At 35.8% G+C, this 18,007-nt stretch overlaps 1 protein-coding gene across 4 annotated transcripts in view; it reads right to left on the bottom strand.

Annotated features, from left to right (window-relative positions):
• The window catches only part of IRAG1 (inositol 1,4,5-triphosphate receptor associated 1), a 60,913-nt gene that overhangs the window by 13,196 nt on the left and 29,710 nt on the right, over positions 1-18,007 (bottom strand). For 3 of the 4 annotated variants that reach the window (XM_058854007.1, XM_058853998.1, XM_058854017.1), the window contains exons 5-15: positions 17,400-17,588; positions 12,440-12,540; positions 11,203-11,273; positions 9,729-9,902; positions 8,185-8,234; positions 7,723-7,764; positions 6,557-7,147; positions 4,617-4,695; positions 2,106-2,226; positions 1,224-1,254; positions 9-149 (exon numbers count right to left, since the gene is read on the bottom strand). In XM_058854007.1, the coding sequence (XP_058709990.1) occupies positions 9-149; positions 1,224-1,254; positions 2,106-2,226; positions 4,617-4,695; positions 6,557-7,147; positions 7,723-7,764; positions 8,185-8,234; positions 9,729-9,902; positions 11,203-11,273; positions 12,440-12,540; positions 17,400-17,468 (1,470 nt within the window). In that variant the 5' untranslated portion in view covers positions 17,469-17,588. Of the gene's footprint in view, positions 1-8; positions 150-1,223; positions 1,255-2,105; positions 2,227-4,616; positions 4,696-6,556; positions 7,148-7,722; positions 7,765-8,184; positions 8,235-8,709; positions 8,788-9,728; positions 9,903-11,202; positions 11,274-12,439; positions 12,541-17,399; positions 17,589-18,007 lie in introns of all 4 variants that reach the window. The other variant, XM_058854027.1, reaches the window with a different exon arrangement.

The following is an 18,007-nucleotide window of genomic DNA, read 5'->3' as shown; positions in this document are numbered from 1 at the left end:
TTTCTTACCGTAATGGCTGCTTTAAAGTTTTCCAGTTCCTTCTCAGCATTCTCTTCAGTAAGATTTCTCTCTCTCTCTGCCTGCTGAATTCTAGATTCCAATGTATAACTATCATTTCTAAAGGCCAAGGAGAGTTGTACAAATACATTCTGTTTGGATTAAAAAAGGCATTTTCTAATAAGTCTCACAGTAATATAATTTTCAATAACAACTTATGACTAAGGTATGTGTTTAACAAACTTTGCTGCTTAATAAGTATTGAAACAGAAAATTGAAAGCATTTTTAAATTGGCTTTCTTTGAAAAATTGCTTCTATTTACTACCACTGAAATAGGAATAATAAATGCATTACTGCCTCTTTTCCTGGATGTTTTTCTGGGAACTCTGTAGGGCAGAGACATAATGAAGGAAGCAGCCTACCAGAAGCACCAGAATCACAATGGATCTGTTTTCTAGCTGGACTTCCTCCAAGGGTCCCCAAGGTTTTTAAACAGATAGTCTGTGCAGAGGAAGTCCAGGGATGAGCTCACCATGAGCATTGTTTTACCTAAGGGATAAACACCTACCCCTGAAGCCAGCAAAAGATTAAGTGCTAACATTTTTATTCTCTTGCACACTGCTTTTAAAGATGGTATCTTTCTTTACCAGACTCATTATTTCTTAGGATTAATACTTTGCAAAGCACAAGGCTCCAACAGTTCCAGTAGATTGCAGCATTGTAAATAAAGATATTTTTCTGGACTGGTATGTGATTAAAAAAATACAAGAAACAAAACCTACAAGCTAATGAGCAACCTGCAAACAAAATTATTGTCTTGAACTGAGAGAGTAAAAATTATGTAAACAGCAGGATATTATTAAAAATGCCCCAAAGCTCATATTGGCCAATAAAAATGCAATTTAAACTGCTTAGTTTCTGGTCTTATTTAAACTAATTTTTTTTACTACTTTAGAATATTAAAATTATTTCCAAAGTGAATTCATATTTTATTATGCAAAACACAAACAAATGTTTTATTTATTCCTACTCTGTCATTTTACAATTTCTATTGCTCATATTTCACAAAATTGTTATTTTGATGGAGTCCAATATGGTTTTTTTTTAATGAGAAATATATTTTGGGGAAAAAAAATCATCCCATTACCTCATTCTAATAACCGCCCTTAGACTTAAAGTAACCACTTAGAACTGGAATGTATGTCTAAAATAATAACATACTTACCTCAACTTCTTTTTCAGTGAGTGGTGGGGAGCTAGAAGTAAAAAATTCACATTTTAATGAGTTTTATCTCTAAAAACAAAGATATTCTAATACTTAATTGAAAAGAACAACAAAATGCATGTTTGAATTTCAAGAATTTTCCATTACCATTACTTGATTACAATCAAGTGATGGTCTCTCAGAAGTTCTTCACCTCAAGCATTCATTTATATAAAATAATGTATATAAAATTTCCTTCACCATAAATGTTAAATATTTATTTCACCTGCACAGAGAATCTTCATTTACAGTTCCGCTAACAGAAGGCTCTGGTGGTTTTGGTACATAACCATGTGGGTGAATGGAGGAATAATTTTTGGCTGAATAAGTTTGGAATTGTTTTAATGTCTTGGAAAGTCCAAATCACTGAATTCACAAGTGAATCCTTCAACTGTATTTGCAAAGTAAGCTCCATTTGCCTGAAAAATTGTCACCTGCAGGAAAATCACAGAACTCTCACATGCCCAAATTCTACCATTGGAAAGCATCATCTGGCCTGAATATTTTCATGGGGGTGAGAAATAATACTTTCAAAATGAAAAATTGAAATATCTGCAGCAGCAATCCTGGAAACCAGGAGTGGAAAAATCTGCATAAAAATCTACTTGTAGCATGCGATTAAGGTTTAATACTTTTTATGTAGAACTCACAAACAAATTTTAAAAGTTGGCCAGTTACTGGAAGCTGGTGCATTCCCCAAAATTTTTCAGAAAATCTGTGTTGCACATTTTAAGATGCAACACTTTATGTCCCTGTGAATGGAACTCTGTAAGGGAAGTTGAATTCAGACCATTAGTGTGCCCTCTCTGGGATGATGTGCTTCCACTTCTAATGAGCTTTTACCTTCCTGGAAGTGATCTGTGCACTCGCAGTTTTCGCAGCAATACATCAGGAATGCTGGGCATGACATCAGAGCTGTTCTTTGTCTCTTCCTCTTCAGTAGGGGAAGGGAGAGGTGAAGGGCCTGAAGACATTTTCAGATTAAAAAAAGTAATATTACTTGAAAAGGCATGCATTCTTTTCTGGAATATTTTAGCTGAGATTTTTGTAATAGAATACTGCCATTTTCTGAGGCTTTAAATGCCCCCTGTTAAGATGAAGTGCAGTGTAACGTACTATGCTACAGCTTTTGTACACCATTTATTGTTAGAAATTACATCATGTACCTGTTTTCACTGTATGTTCATTGAAACAGGACATAAAGGTTATACTTACATTCTCTGATTCTGTCACTTTCATGAGAACCAAGACATGGCTTACAGTTTTTTAAAATTCATGTTACTTAGCTTCTGTTTTTTACTTTATTTAATTTCACTTATTTCCCTTATCTCCTTCTGTCTTACCAGAATTTCATGAAAGACTCTCCTGTTGGAAAGCCAGATTTCCCAGTCTACATCTCAGACTTGGGAAGGAATCTTTGAACAGTTCTGCTGTTCATAAGTTTAACCGAAGGATTCTTAAACTTGCCATGTAATTAGTGTTCAAATCTGGAGAGCATTAACATGAAAGGACAGAATGGGAGATTCTTTCCATGCTACATTTTAATTCTGTGCATTTGCTTTATATTAAAAAATTCCAGTGTTTACTTAAGAACAGTCACATATGTCCCCATAAAATCCAGCCTGACACCACATTGTTTCCAGATTTAATGCATTCCACTTATCTAAACTTGTGTAGATGCAGAGCTGTGTTTACTCAGACAGTGACAGTAACTTGCCATTGATAAAAACCATGATGGAGACAATACATTGGACTCATAACAGTAATAATGAAGTATCTGGCTATTTCCTATTGTTTAAGCAAAATTACCACTCCAGTTGAAAAGGTGGCTTCTATGACAATATAAGGAAGTAGGTCTCCCTAACAAATTCACTAAGCATTTGACCCTTTGCTTGTTTTCCCCAATGACGACAAAGAGTTGACCCTTAATGTTCTGGCTATCATTTAGATAACTTACTGGAATATAAAAAACTCATGATACTCATAAGATCCATGTTGAGAAGCTGGATAAAATAATGTTTCTCTTTTCATAATGTTTTCCTCAAGACTTCCAAACCTGCCAGAATTACGTAACAGGCTGGTAAAATCAACTATTTTATATTTTCAAACAGATTCTGCTAAAAATTTTCTGGGAAATTATACATTAGCAGAGTGACAGGAATAATATTATCATGTCTAACAATCTAAAGATATAATCACTAAATACAGAGGACAAGAACTCTCTTTTAATCTTGATTCATTCAATTGAAGATGAGTCCATTTCCAGACAACATGAAATGTAGTATCTCAAGGATCTCTCACTGTAACAGGAACTTTAAGGCCTGATGAGCTAGTCCCAGTGTAAATGCAGGAATCAGCAAAATGAATAGTATTTAAAAAATTGAAATTGTCTTTGGGTTGAATCTTGGACAATCAGCTTCAGCTCCTTTCATAGTAACCATCTCCATTTCAATTAATGTCACACTGAGAAAGTTCTGAATTAACTGCTTCCAAATAAATATATAGTTTTGGTTAAAATATTTTAGATTGATATATTTGGTTTAAGTATTTTAGCTAAGCACTACTGCTGTTTAATTCTTCCACATGTTGAATTATCCTCAGGTTTATATACTTGCTCTTTATTCTAAACCTTTTCTAGATGCAGCTACAGGCACCAAATCTTTTTTGCTTATTCTAGATTTCTTTTTCCTCATTTACGGAGGGTTTTGAGCCTTTTCCTTAAAGAAGTCTTGTCCTTTATTTTTCATTCAAAATCACAGAAATTGAGGTTAAAAAATCCCACTTATTGTGAGGCATATTTTTCCAATCCTTCAAACACATTTATGACTCTTCTCTGGCCTTACTTTTTCTCATTCACATTGACATGGAAATGTGGACCAGAAGTGAAAATGCCATTTTAATACTTGCCACACATATGCTAAAATAAAAAGGCAGGAATAAAACATCTCATCTCTTATTTATATTGTCAGGGATCAAATTCACCCTTATGACCACAATACCTTGCAGAAGTTACATCCATTTAATCCATCACTGCTGAAATGTTTTTACAGAAAGTTACTGAAACTTCAGTCCTACAACTATTAGATACAAGCCAGACTCTGTACCACCTGTACATCTTTTCCCTTGGTTATAATATCTACAGTATTTTCTTGGTTGAAATCAACAAGAAATCGAGGTACTTTCCATTATTGGTCTCTTTTGCTCTTTATTTATTACAGTTCTCCACGACTGCTTCAACTATTACTGCACTTGAAGTAAAAGACTTTTTCACTTTTTCTCCTCATCCCCTCATAATAGTCAGTTATAAAAATTAGTGTATAAGAAACATTCCTTCCCGTTTTTATGATACTGCACCTTTTTCCTGTTCCGCTGCTTCACTAAGTTCAGGAAGTTTAAGTCCAACTAAATTTTGATTTCTCATCAAAATATGCTCCTGTGAAGAGAAACAATAATATTTCTAAGTATCTGAACTACAAATCTCAATTTAAGTATCCCTGCCACATTAACACTAAATATAACAATTCCTTTAGTTAATAAATATAATAGAGATATTTGCAGTACATTACAGTCAGATGCAACATAACAGGGATACTCATAAACACACACTTCAAAATATTATATATTTCATATTTCATACAGGCATTATTTAGAAAAATTCCTGGTCATGCAAACAAAGATTTGCAAAATGTGTCCCTTATTCAAGTAGTTATATGGAATTTTAATAAGTAAGAGATTTAGTAATTGACAATGAAAAAAAGCAGTTTTGGATATAGCCACAGTAATAACCAAGAATCCCAGATAACAGAAGAAATTCAGAAAATCCTATATATGAGACTTCATAACTTTATTAAGACCAGAGCTTGTGATGCTTCACTGTTACTGTGTTTTACGTCTATTCCTTACAGGTAGGAAAAAATGCACTCTCAAGGATTAAACCTTGTATTATTTCTCCTTTAATCATCTCCTCATTTTCTTTCATATTCTCACATATGTTTAAATTCACAAACACCTGCTTTTGTTTATGAGTGGACAATTCCTACTGGAGACAAAATCCAGTAGGAATGCTCAAGTCTTGCCTAACTGGAATTACAGATCATGTTGCAATAATTTTTTGATTCTCTTATTTGTGCTTAACAGCTTCTAGGTCATTCAAAATGATAGAATTAAAGAATTATAGAATGGCTTGGGTTGAAAGGGACCATAAAGATCCTGTGGTTACAAATCCCCTGCCATGGGCAGAGACACCTTTCATTATCCCAGATTGCTCCAAGCAACATCCAACCTGGCCTTGGACACAGCCAGGGATGGAGCATCCACAACTTCTCTGGGCAACCTGTTCCAGTGCCCCACCACCCTCACAGGGAAGAATTTCTCCTGTAATTGTGTGGCTCAAGAGTCCCTATAGCCAAAACTTCCAGTACACACACATTAAGAATATGTGTGTTATAGCAACAGGAAAAGATGAATAATGAAGCTGCCATTCCCAAACATTACAATGGGAATTAATTAACCAAAGTGCAGAATTTGAGGCCTTTGCCTGTCAGCCTTGTATTCATCTTAAAATAATAACTACTGGAGGTCAAGGGAAATATCCTTATTAGGCTGTTCAGGAAAGTACCTGCTACTTCTTTTTTCTTGTCTTTCAAAAGCTATTATTAATAATAGAGACATTGCCTTCTTTTGGTGGTTTATCATTTCATGGAATTTCTGCTTTTTTTCTTAAGGTTTAATTCTTAACTTTTATCAATAATTTAGAAAATTATTTAACAACAGATTAGTTAACAGATATTGCAGCCCAAGTCTATTCATTTAGATCTGACAAATTTGCAGTACATTATAATTAGGAACTGTAAGTCTGGGCAAGCTCTACCTCCCCTTGCTATTAGAGATGGCCAGTTTTACAGCTCTGAATACTTTGAGACATTTTCTGAGAGGGTTCAATAATCAATTAATCATTACAAACCCATTTCCTGTCCTCTGAGATTTTGCAAATGTAAACATGCAAGAGCACATGCACATGCATGTGTACACATTGAAGTACCAGAGTGCACTTGATGCATATTTGAAGAGTACTAAGAAATAGAGAAATTCCATGGAGTTTACTTACAGGTTACAGTTTAGCGAAGTTGAAAGGAAAAACATGGTACAACTGTGTATTGATTATGCTGAAATTTTTTCCCATTTTATCACTGTATGTTTCTTCCAGTGATAAAAATAAAGCTAAACATGCTGTAAGTTTAGTAGGGTATGAAAATGACTTTTTAAAATAGGATACAGCTGATGACAGGACTTACCTCTCTGAGCTTTGTCAGCTTCTGCATTCGAACTGGCTGAACTTGGATTTGAAGGTCTTTGAATGCTTTTAACTGATTGCTGGATTTATTACCAACAAAGCTTTTATCTTCCTCAGATGGTAACTTTAAAGGGGTTTTCTCTTTCTGTCCAGGCTCCAAGCTATCCCAGGACACAGCTCGTAATAGAGGAGGACGCAGTCCACACAGTTTAAATTCTGGTTTACATGGAACTTTATGGTCCTTCATTTCTGGAACAGGAATTTTTAGCTTTGAGTCCATATTTCCTATTCCTGATCCTGGTAGATGGGTTCTTAAAGGAGCATCATTTTCTTTCCCTTTCTGGAGAAATGATTTTCCAAGTTCATTTTCACAAACATTCATGCAAGTATTAAGAGACATTCTGGCACCATCACCAGCTGAAGGGGAGAATTTAGGGAAAGTATCCATATGTTTACGTGGATCAAAGTTTTCCTTTTGGTCTGAGAGCTTATCTTTGGAGTTTTCAAAACCAGCAGAACGAGGAACCAACCTTCCCTGAGAAATCTTTCTTTGATCATTCTGCTTTCGATCAATTAATCCTTTTGCAGCATTCTGAAAGTACAGGGACACACATGAAACAGAGAAACACGTCCAGATTCCTCTTTTCCCCTGCCCAAGGACAGATTTTCACTGTAAAAAGCCATTTCCTTTTCAGTGACACTTGCTTTTGAATGTGTGCTGTTGACAAAAGAAATAATTTTTTACAGGCACTTAAAGAATACTGAATTGGGCATCTCCTCTGAACTTTTGAGTTAACCTCTCCCATTCCATTGCCCATTACAGCAATCCTACTAAAGCCAAGCTCCTCATCATTTCAGTGTCATGGAAAGTCTAAACCACTGACATAAACCAAAATGGCTATAGTAAGTATTTTTACTTTACTTATAAAGTTATTTAGTATATTGATTTTAATTGAGCTAGAACAGGGTGCATGATAGGATGAAAGATCAAGTGCTAAGCCTACTGTCCTCTACTTCTTTTGCAGGTGCTTCATCATTTCTTAGAGCAGTGGCATTTTCTTTTCACTCAGTGAACAATCTTTTAGCATTTTTAGTCCCATCAGTAAGTCATATGTGTGCTAAGACAAACCAGCAGACTTTGTTCAGCTCTTAATGTGAAACACTTACCTCTGCAGTTTGCCTGTCATCTTCTTTCACAATTCTGTTATTCTAGCAAAAAAAGGATGAAAAATCTGCCTTACAAAGTTATTTTTCACACTTATGCTGCAAACATTAGATATAGATATTAATGGCTGAACTTTGAATTTCTTAATTTTTACATTGCTTGTTGTATTTATTTATGAAATAACTATAGGGATTCATTTTTTCCTAGATTAGGGTTATATTGGATCTTTTTCTATTTTCTGCACTCAACAGATCTTTATGATCTTTCAGTTCTTGTTACTTCATGGATATCTCCAGAGTAAATATTTACTCATTCCTTGCTGTACAGAGAAAACACCAGTAATCCAATTTTAGTATATAAAATTGTATTCCAAACATACAATTTTTATCAGGGAATAAAAGGGCAGCATATTATAATTTAGTACTGTAATAACCAGGTTATTGCACAGACTATTCAGCTCTTACCTGCCCTGGAGATACTGAATCAATACTAGTGGTTGTGCATGCATCAGACCCTGAAAGATACACACATAATTAGGGCATGTCCTGATTTTTTGCTCAAAATTTTCATTACTAAAGCATTAACAAACATATGTGCACAGTTTCCCATAATAAATGAAGGACAAAAATTCAAATGTCAAAAATAGTATTAATAAGGAAAAAAAAAAAAATCAAGTATAGCAAGTGAACAATCATTTAGGCTTCTCAAAACTCTGTTATTGATAAAGTTTTAAAAATAGAGCATGTGGACTTGCAACACCAAAGGAATAAAAAAATATAATAAAAATATCTATATGCAAAAATACATTCCGTATGTATTTAAGAGCCTTATCAAATTCAGGACTAGACGCTTAAATTTACTCTTCTCAAGAAATACTAAATGAATTTATTTTTTGTGAGTTTTTATAAGCTAAATTTTGAGCCTGCAAATGGTTGGATTTGATGATCTTAGAGGTCTTTTCCTCCCTTAATGATTCACGATCATTTTACCTGATGGAAGTGGAAGAATGAGAGAGTTGCTCTCAGATGCTATGGGTGAAACTTTAGGACTAAGAGCAGGGGAAAGTGCTTCATTAGAACAAAGATAAAAACAAAACAAAAAGATGATTTTATTTTCTAGGCTTGTACCGTCTGTATTTTTAGAATTCAGATGAGATTAAAATATCAATATCATCATCATCAGTCATGTGTTTTTCCAGAACCTGACAAGTCATTTTAATTGTCAGGTTATACTTGGCAATTGGGAGTTTAGACTATGTTTCATGTCTTATAATTGTCAAAAATGGATAAATTTCTATTGATACAGGGAATTCTTGTTCTCAGTTTTCTGATACAGTAAGAGCTGAGGAGACGCATCACAAGAGAAGATTTGTGAGGAATTTAGGACAAAAAAGAGGTGATGTATAGTTTTGAGTGTTTTTTCCCCTCCAGAGAGTGTCAGGACAATTGTAAGACAGAACTTTGTTTGAACTGGCATTTCAAAGCAAAATTAAAGTCCCATTTCATGGTAAAAAGGCATTTGTTCCAGTTTTCAAACACTTCATATAAAAGGAAAAATAACTTCAATTGACATTCTAGAACAAAACATTTTATTCTGCTGTTTTTAAAGGAGGATCTGGTCCATTTAGCTTAGTTTATGGCCATGTTCAGAATAAGAGGCAATGTGATTGTGTCTGGGGGGAATGTTTTTACAGCAGGATGAATCTAGCCACTAAAATTTCATTTAAACAACAATTTGTGAGCATTTTTCATTTTTCAGTAGAAATACTTCATGCCTTCATGTCACACTGTTTGCAGTGTAACTTTACACCATTTTACCCTGACACATCTGAGTACATGGATGGGTCGTTTCTGTTTCATTTGGAGCCTTGTGGAGGACAAAAGGGATCTTGACCTTTAAATTAACCAAGTGCATGTAAACAGCAGCAATGTATAGACTACAGCAAATGTTTGCCTTTACAGATGTTTGAAGGAGAATACAAAATCTGGTTTTCAGGATCTACCCCTACCTGTGGGTGATTCTGGGAGGCTGCTTCTCGACTTCCTGCCTCGGCGTGCTAAGAACCTCTCACTCACTTTCTTTGCTTCTTCTAACAATTCGAGGTTCTTCTTTTTGTCTTCCTCTGATATTTTGACATCTGGTAGTGGATCATTCACCAGATCAATCACATGACCACTATTGTCTGTGTAGGAAATATCAGAATTAGAGCTGGACCTTCCATTTCCAGGTATATTGTGCCTTGTGAGAGTAACAAGTTCAAAATAAACTTGTAAATTTATTTAAATTAATGTCTGCTCATTTCTAATGTTGTTACAATCTCAAGTTTAGAGCAAGTCCTCAAAACCACAGGTAACCCACTGAGATTAATTCTCTGTCACCTAAAATTCTCTGAATATGTTAAACTGGCTTTTCCACCTGTGTGTCCAGCAGAGTTTTTCTCATTTCTAAATAAAAGTGCCATTAGATCCATCACAACTAGCAGTAATGGCATTTCTGTTGTAGACTGAGGTTTTCTTGGAATTTTCATGTTCAGTTTTTCAAGGCTTAGAACCCACAAACTCACCCAGCAAAGATTTATGCACAATAGTTTTAGCAATTAATTCAACACTTCATGAATCTGTGGCATTTAAATTGATTGAAAACACTAAACTTTGAGCATCAATTTTTTACAATTCTCCAGCCTATGATGAAGCAAAGAAAGCAGGCAGTTGTCAGAAAGGCCCTTTCTGTGTGAGTCAGTATAAATGGCTTCTTTGAGCATCTAAAGAACAGCTTGAATGAGGGGGAGGGAAGTCATCAGGTAGTATGAGAAAAATATTTTAAAATTTGACAAGAGCCATTACAGAACCATCAGTTTTCAGAAAAGCTAAGGACATAAGCAAGCAGCAAAAACTTGAGGGTTTTTGGTTTGTGGGCGTGGAATTGTTTCACTATTAGTTTTTGATTGATTTTTTGAAGGGGGAGGGAGAAGTCCTTTGGCTTTAATTTCCTTAAATTTAGTTCCGTTTCAAGGATGTCAAAAACCATACTTAGAGATTGAATATTCTAAAGCAATCTGTTTTCAGTGAAATATCTGTTTCGGTTTAAATTCAGATTTGTGTGTTGGAATTTTGAGACAGACCTCCCATGACGCTTTCCCTGTGCCAGCAAAAGAGAAGTTCAAGTGTAGCAAAACCAGTATTTCATATTCTACAAGAAATAAAGCATGCAGACGTTGAGCCTTCTGAAAATGTTGAGCCAATGCATTAATTAACAGCGTTCTGAAGTTGTGTGTATTTCCCTGAACTGGTTTGCATGCAGTCCACTTACAAACTCATGATGACAATTCAACATCTCAGCAGTATTCCCTGTGCATGCATTACACAGGAAGGGACAGAGAAAAAACCTGTGGTCAATACAGTCAGACTCCCTATATAGGGTTTTTATTGCAAGTCACATTTTCTGAGAATACATCCTAATTGAAATGAATAATCACTTCTTACCAACAGAAGTCAGTGAACTTGTTGAATTTCTGGTGGCACGGTTAGAATGTCTCCTATGAGGACTCCGAGGCCTAGAGAGAAAGGTGAACAAACAGAAATGATGGATTATGGCATCAAAAAAAGGTCCTAATTGCCTATTAAACATTAATATTAAAAAGAAAGCCCTTTGATTAAAAAATAAAGACAAAAAGCATTTATAGCGGTTCCTCTCATCTTCAAACAACTGGAAAATAGAGGAGATTGCAGAAAGAAGGAAAATTGCAGAAACTGATCTGACAAAGGAGTTCTAAAATTTGCTATTAATCTCATCCTCTGTGAACCTGATTTCTCAGAAAAAACCTTACATTTCTTTAGATTATTACCATGACTTAAAAATCATGTTAAATAGTATATAGCAAAAGAAACAAAACAAAAACAAACAAACAAAAAACCCCAGCACCACCAAACCAAAAAGACCTTAGTCTTTCTGAATTGTTACTGTTTCTTAAACTAAATTTTATGGCTAAAATAATTCCTTAGGCTCCCACATTGACACTTCCATAGGATGTTTCTAAACTGCAAAAAAAGTAAAAATCTCAAACAACTGCAGAAATCCAAATGCTGATCCTGCAAATAATTCTGCTTTTGAAGGGATGCATATCAATTCTGACTCTAAACTAATCTTGAAGTATGAAGAAGCACACTTTTAAAAATTCAAACAAATTATAGATGTATGAATTATATTTTCTGATAAGTTTTTTCCCCATATTTTAAGTTTAGTGGCAGGTCAATAAAATTAAAAAGCCCAGGTCAGGAAGTATGCTTTATCAGAATAAATATAATAACCTTTATTCAACTCAAAACTGAATTGAAGCTTTCAGCTTCTAACAGGATTACTATTTCTATTCAATGCCTTACTTTCACATACGCTTAACCTCCAAGTGGTATTCTTGTCCCATCTTTGTGGATGGGCTCAAATTTGATTCAAAACCCATTGTTCAAAGTAGATATTTGAGTTGTCCAGCTCAGTGAGTGAGGTTGTCAAACTCAGTATTCCATGTAACTACTCTTTCAGTCTCAATTATATTCCTGTTCCTCCACCCCACATCCCAAACACCACCCTCAAAACGCAAAGGCAATATGGCCAAGTCACAGAGATACAGCAGTAATATTTTCATACAACATATATTTCAGAGCAGTGTTTTAGAAACACAGCCCCTGGAATTTATGGATGGATTGTTAATGTATTACATAGTACCTGTTAACCAGATTTTTATCAATTTCTACATCTGGCGTAATGGCATTCTCTGGAAGAACAATAGAAGGTGTGCTGCGTGTGGTCCCTTCAACAGCCGTGTCCTGAATGGTGTGGGACAAATATAAAAATGTAGTTAAAGAGAAATGCAAACCACTGAATATTGACTCTCTGTGTGGAAAACAATGTGTGTGTCTCAATTTACTTACAAGAAAAAGCAACTGAAATAAGAGATAATAGCTGTAATTTGACAAAATAAATGTGAATTAGAGGCCTATACTTAAATCACTCAAAAGAGATGATGGAGACCTGGAATATCTGTTTTCTTTAAAAAGTTTTAATGCATGCAAGCTAAATTCAATAAGCATGGAGCTAAAGAGAAAGTTTTAAAAAGGCAGTCAGTCTGTGTTTTTTACACAGCAAACCATTCCTCCAGTGAAGTACATGTCCAAGAGTTCAGTGAATTTATGAGTTGAATGCAAGAGTGAAAAGCAGCTCTGTATAACAGGGCTAAACTAAGCACACAAACCCTCCAAATGATAGTAATGTATAATGAAAGCTTGAATAAACACAGTGCTAAGTGTACACATGATACCCAAAACTCCAGAAAATAATTTAAAGTTATCTTATTAAGAGCTCCGCATGGTTTTCCCTCAAATTACTTGGAAACTTATATTTTTAAAATATTATTTCAATATTTAATAAAATAAAATATGATTTTAAAGCACTAAAAGAAACTGGCAAGCTGGTACTGAATATTAATATGCGCTTGCCTGCTTATAAGTATGAGACTTTGCCTCAAGAACTTAATGCCACACCTTCTGCATAATGATACTTCTCAGCTGAAGAAAAGGAATCCATTTCCTCTGAGATATCACAAATGGAGACGCATCAAATTGGCATAAAGTAATGTGGATGTCTCATATGTGGTAAGAAAATGATTACTTCTACCCCAGGTACTGTAATCAGATGAAAACTAAAATAGAGCTGGAGGGAAAGCTTCCCAGCAGTGGCAGTGGACTTTCATGTGACTTGTAAAATTTAAAGAATAATTTGTAAATTCTCAAATCCTAATTGCTCCTGCTAGGCACTGATATATAAGAGTGTTTTGTTATTTGGAGTCTACAATTTTCTTGAAACTACATCCCAAAGCTTCACAAGAAATTTGGAAGGCAGGTAAGAAAAAGCTGTTGCAACAGCACTAATTTGGGCATTAATAGAATGAAGCATGTAATAAGTCACAGTTTAGCAAGTCAGTTTTAGACTCTGGAAGTGTTCAAGGCCAGGTTGGGTGGAGCTCTGAGCAACCTGGTCTAGTGGAAAGTGTCCCTGTCCCTAAAACAGGGCAGTTGGATCTGGATGACCTTTAAGGTCCCTTCCATCCTAAACCATTCTATTCTATTCCATAAGGAAGCTGACTCTTACTCAACTGCTAATGTTTCTCATTTTCCATAGAACTCCATGAAATATCACTCCCAGTGCTGCACTTTATTCCTGTTGAAATAACATATTTTCTGATCAAGTCAAAGGATTCTAGAAGTACTTGGAAAATGGTATAATTTTAAAATACATAGCATAACCCTTCTGCCTCTCAAAGGCAATGAAATGTGCCGAGATTTGGACATCTGATTTAGGATTCTTGATTCTACTGTAAATAGCATATTCTTTTTTTTACTAAAATATTTTTTTTTCAAGCAGCTCCACACTCATAATTCTCATATGAACTTCCTTGGCAAGTTCACTTTGTCAATCACGGGACAGCAGGTGGGGAACATGCCAAGAAAACACTGTGAAAATTTAAATTTAGGAAAAATATCTTTGAAATTTTGAAAATGTTGGAACCCCAGAGCATATGTGTTTCAAATGCACAAGTGATATTTTATGACAATAGCTTGAAAGCAATTTTTAGTAATATTAACGTTTCAAAATGTTAAAAAGTAACAATTTTGTCAATGACAAAACTTCAGGTGACTCCCCTGCATCTAGGGTAAAGCAGCTGAATACACATGCACAGTGTTTATACTAATCTCATGACTGCCAAAATGCAAAAACTTTTGAATGATGTAACATCAGCCTTGAAGTCACTCAAGCCCATTTTAGGACTCTAAAAACAGCTCATTAAAAAAAAAAAAAAAAAGAAAAAAGAAAAAAAAAGAGGCTGCAGCCAAAGCTAGTTCAGGTCAGGCAGAAAACATTAATCCTGGTCAGCAGCTATAGGAGTTCAGCATCTGCACAAGTGAAACCTCATGGTCCCCGTTGTCCAAACCTACATTGTCCAGGAGAGAGTCAGGAACAGCCAGAGCAGGAAGCTCTTTGCAGGGCCAGCTGGCTCCAATCAAAAGGAATTGTTACAGACTGTGGAGTGCTCAGGCTGCTCTACACAGGCCTTGGAAGAGAAGATTTAACAGGAAGCTTAAGCTGCCTCACAGTTGTACAACTGCACAGAAATGAGACAGAAGATTTCCATCATCCTCCCATTTGTGTGCCTTTAACTCTGCTCCCTTGGTAGCTTCCAGATCTGTCTGCTCCTCAGCTATTCCCAACAGTTGCCTCATCTCCTGCTACCAATAGTTGCCTGCTACCCAAATCTTTGCTTCCTTTTTGTCCCAAGCCTTCCCCCACAAAAAATGTAGGGTAAAAACTGACTCCACCTCTGTGGCTCAGGTGGGAACTGCTCCACATGGCTGACCAGGAGCTATCCAGTCTTGCAGGGAGACGTGTGCAGGGCTGAGAGGGTGGCACAGGCAGTTTGGTCCACAGCAAAACAGCCAAAAATGAACAGGGATTCACAAGGTGGAGGCAGAACCTCCAGACATTCTGGCTGTTAAGTTCTACCAGGCCCTCACTAAGCATACAGAGAATGTGCTTTTGAAATTTTTTATAATCCAGACAAATCCAGATGATTTTTACATTAATGGGATGTTATGGGGAGAAGGAATACAAAGATAGTCTGCTGAAAGACCAACCATGCCAGACAGTCAAATGACAGACCTTTACTGTATAACACCTGAATTTTTTAAAGCACTGGAGAAAACAAATTAAACAGGAAAAAGAAAGCCCTCTTCCACCTGGCCATATTCTTCAGTATGAATTAAAAGTCTGGACTGAACTTCAGAAGAACAGAGGTTGCTTTAAGAAATACTGAAATTAAAACCCACATTTGTTTTATCAAAACTAATTTGAGACATAGAACCTAGGTCTTCCCATCATGTAAAAACATGATCATACTTGAAGCATGCAGAAAGCTACATGTGATGTAAGGTTAATTTTTTTTTTGTCAGAACTGTTTTGCAATCTGTGTGCATTTGGGCATGCAGGGAAAAGGTAGGAAAGAATCTCCTGAAATAGAACGAGGAAGTTAAGACACCAGAGAGCACTTTAGATGGGATGAAATTCCAGACTTTGAAAATTTTGTTGAATGCTAGAAAACAAATTCACCAGCTTTTAGTTCCTTCTGATGCCCTCTCCTTGCTTGCAAGTCCTTATCTCACAATAATAAGCTGTTTTACTTAGAGTGACTTACAGTCATGCTGTAGAACTTGACCTGCAGCAGGAGCCAAGAGTGAAAACAGCTACAAACAAGATCAAATTTTCACAACATTGGCTAGGGGCAAACCTTAAGTAGGTTTATGAGCAGTGTGTTAGTTAAAATCCCTCTACCGTGATTTCGTGCTTGAAAATAATAATTTATCTAAAATGAAGCATTTTGCACAGTAAAAGGCCTGGAAAACTTATTACACATTTAATGCCTTTATATTAGGAGGTTGGAAATTTTCATTTCTCACATTTGACAAGAACATTCAGGATTAGAATCACTGATGTCTGCTAGATTTTCATGTATTTCATATTTGGGTATGTTTTATACAGCAAGTCTTTTATACTAAAATACTTTCCACATAGGTGAGTTTAAAAACCCCAATAAAATCTTCTTGAGTTAATATATATTATCAGATGGTAGTCTTGTTGAACTTGTATGCAGCTGGGGTGGTTATCTTAAGGCAGGAAATTAACACTCAGCACCATGTGCAGTTTAGATGGAAGGCAGGACAAATCAGTGCAGAGCTCACTGCTGACAATATTTTCCTACAAAGTTAAAGTAGCGGATGTTTTCACCTAAAGTCTGGAATGCAGTGTTCTCAAACCCAATGACAGTGTCACATCTTTAACTAAGGATGTGCCAGACTACAAACCCTCTCTTTCTTTATACCAGTTTGCATAAAAATGAATGATTTGGTCAACCTGTGATTTCTTAATCACAGTAAGATTCTTTACTTCAGCTAAGCTAGCAACTGAATAAAAAATCCAACCCCAGTTCATTGAAACATAAAGCTACTTTTTTTTTTTTAATTTTTTATTTGGTATAGATTACTGAGAAGGGAGAAGACCCATCTGTTATTGATCTTTTGTATTTATCTGTAAAGGAAACATGTAGATGCCACACAAATTTGAACCAAACTGATGAATATGCCTGGGGAGCACCCACCTGCCCTCTGTATAGCTCCAGAGCATGTTCAGCTACTGCTGTGGCAAATAAAGCACTGAGAAAGACTTCCAACCAAAAAAGCCCATTTCCATCTTTCACACACATGAGTTGCATAACATCCTCTGTATCTGTAAAAACACCACTAATTGTTGAAGTTCAAGCCTAAGTTCTGTCTAAAGGACAGTTTAGGACAGCTTTGATATATGTCTGTCTGTTCTGAACCTTTTGTAAGCCTCCAGATCAAAATTATAAACAACTGCTTGAGCAATTTAAGTTCTCATCCCTTAGGCTACAAAATATTTGAGGAACTGTAAGGATTTCAACTGAAGGATCATTCATAGCTTCATCAATTAAGCAAAGCACCCTAATACAGAGCAACAAACAGATTTGATTTTACAAATCCTAAATACACACAAACAGGTTTCAGCCTCAATCTTCCAGCAAGTGTCAGAAAACACCTTTGTAAGTAAGAGAGCTTACTTTGGCTGGAGGAGAACTGTTGTGCTGGGCCTCTTTTGCTTGTCCCTTCTCTTCAGGTAAGGTTGGCATGGTGGGCAGTGTGAAGCACGTGGAGCTGCAATGTGGACTAAGAGGACCATGCACTGCTGGCAGTATCTGTTTCAAGTTAGCCTGAAGGCATAAGCGCTGGGAGGCCTCGTGATCTGCAGGCTGGGTTAGATGCCAAAAATACAAATCAAATCCATTTAAAACACTATGCTCAAAAACTGAGATCACTTTACAATAACAAACAGTATTAAGGTTTAAAATTAAAAATGCTATCTTGTGTTTTATTAACTAAAGCTTTCAAGGTCAAGTATAACTTAGCAAATGCATTCAAAACAGACAACCTTCCATTCTTGGTGCTATTTCCATCTCTTTCCTCCATTTTACAGTTTTCATTTTGTCACTACGATGTGACCAAACTACCTTCTCTAAATATCCTCTAAGAAGTAAACAGCATCCTGGATACCACAGAAACGCAGAATGGTTCCAGGTTAGAAGGGACCACAGGTGGTCATCTGGTCCAGCCTCCCTGCTCAAGCCAAGTCATCCCAGAGCACATGTAACAGAATGGCATCCAGAAAGTT

This window comes from Poecile atricapillus, chromosome 1 (assembly GCF_030490865.1).
Source record: "Poecile atricapillus isolate bPoeAtr1 chromosome 1, bPoeAtr1.hap1, whole genome shotgun sequence".
NCBI classification, from domain to species: domain Eukaryota; kingdom Metazoa; phylum Chordata; class Aves; order Passeriformes; family Paridae; genus Poecile; species Poecile atricapillus.
Note: the sequence above shows the minus strand (reverse complement) of the source record. Positions and strands in the feature narration are given on the sequence as shown.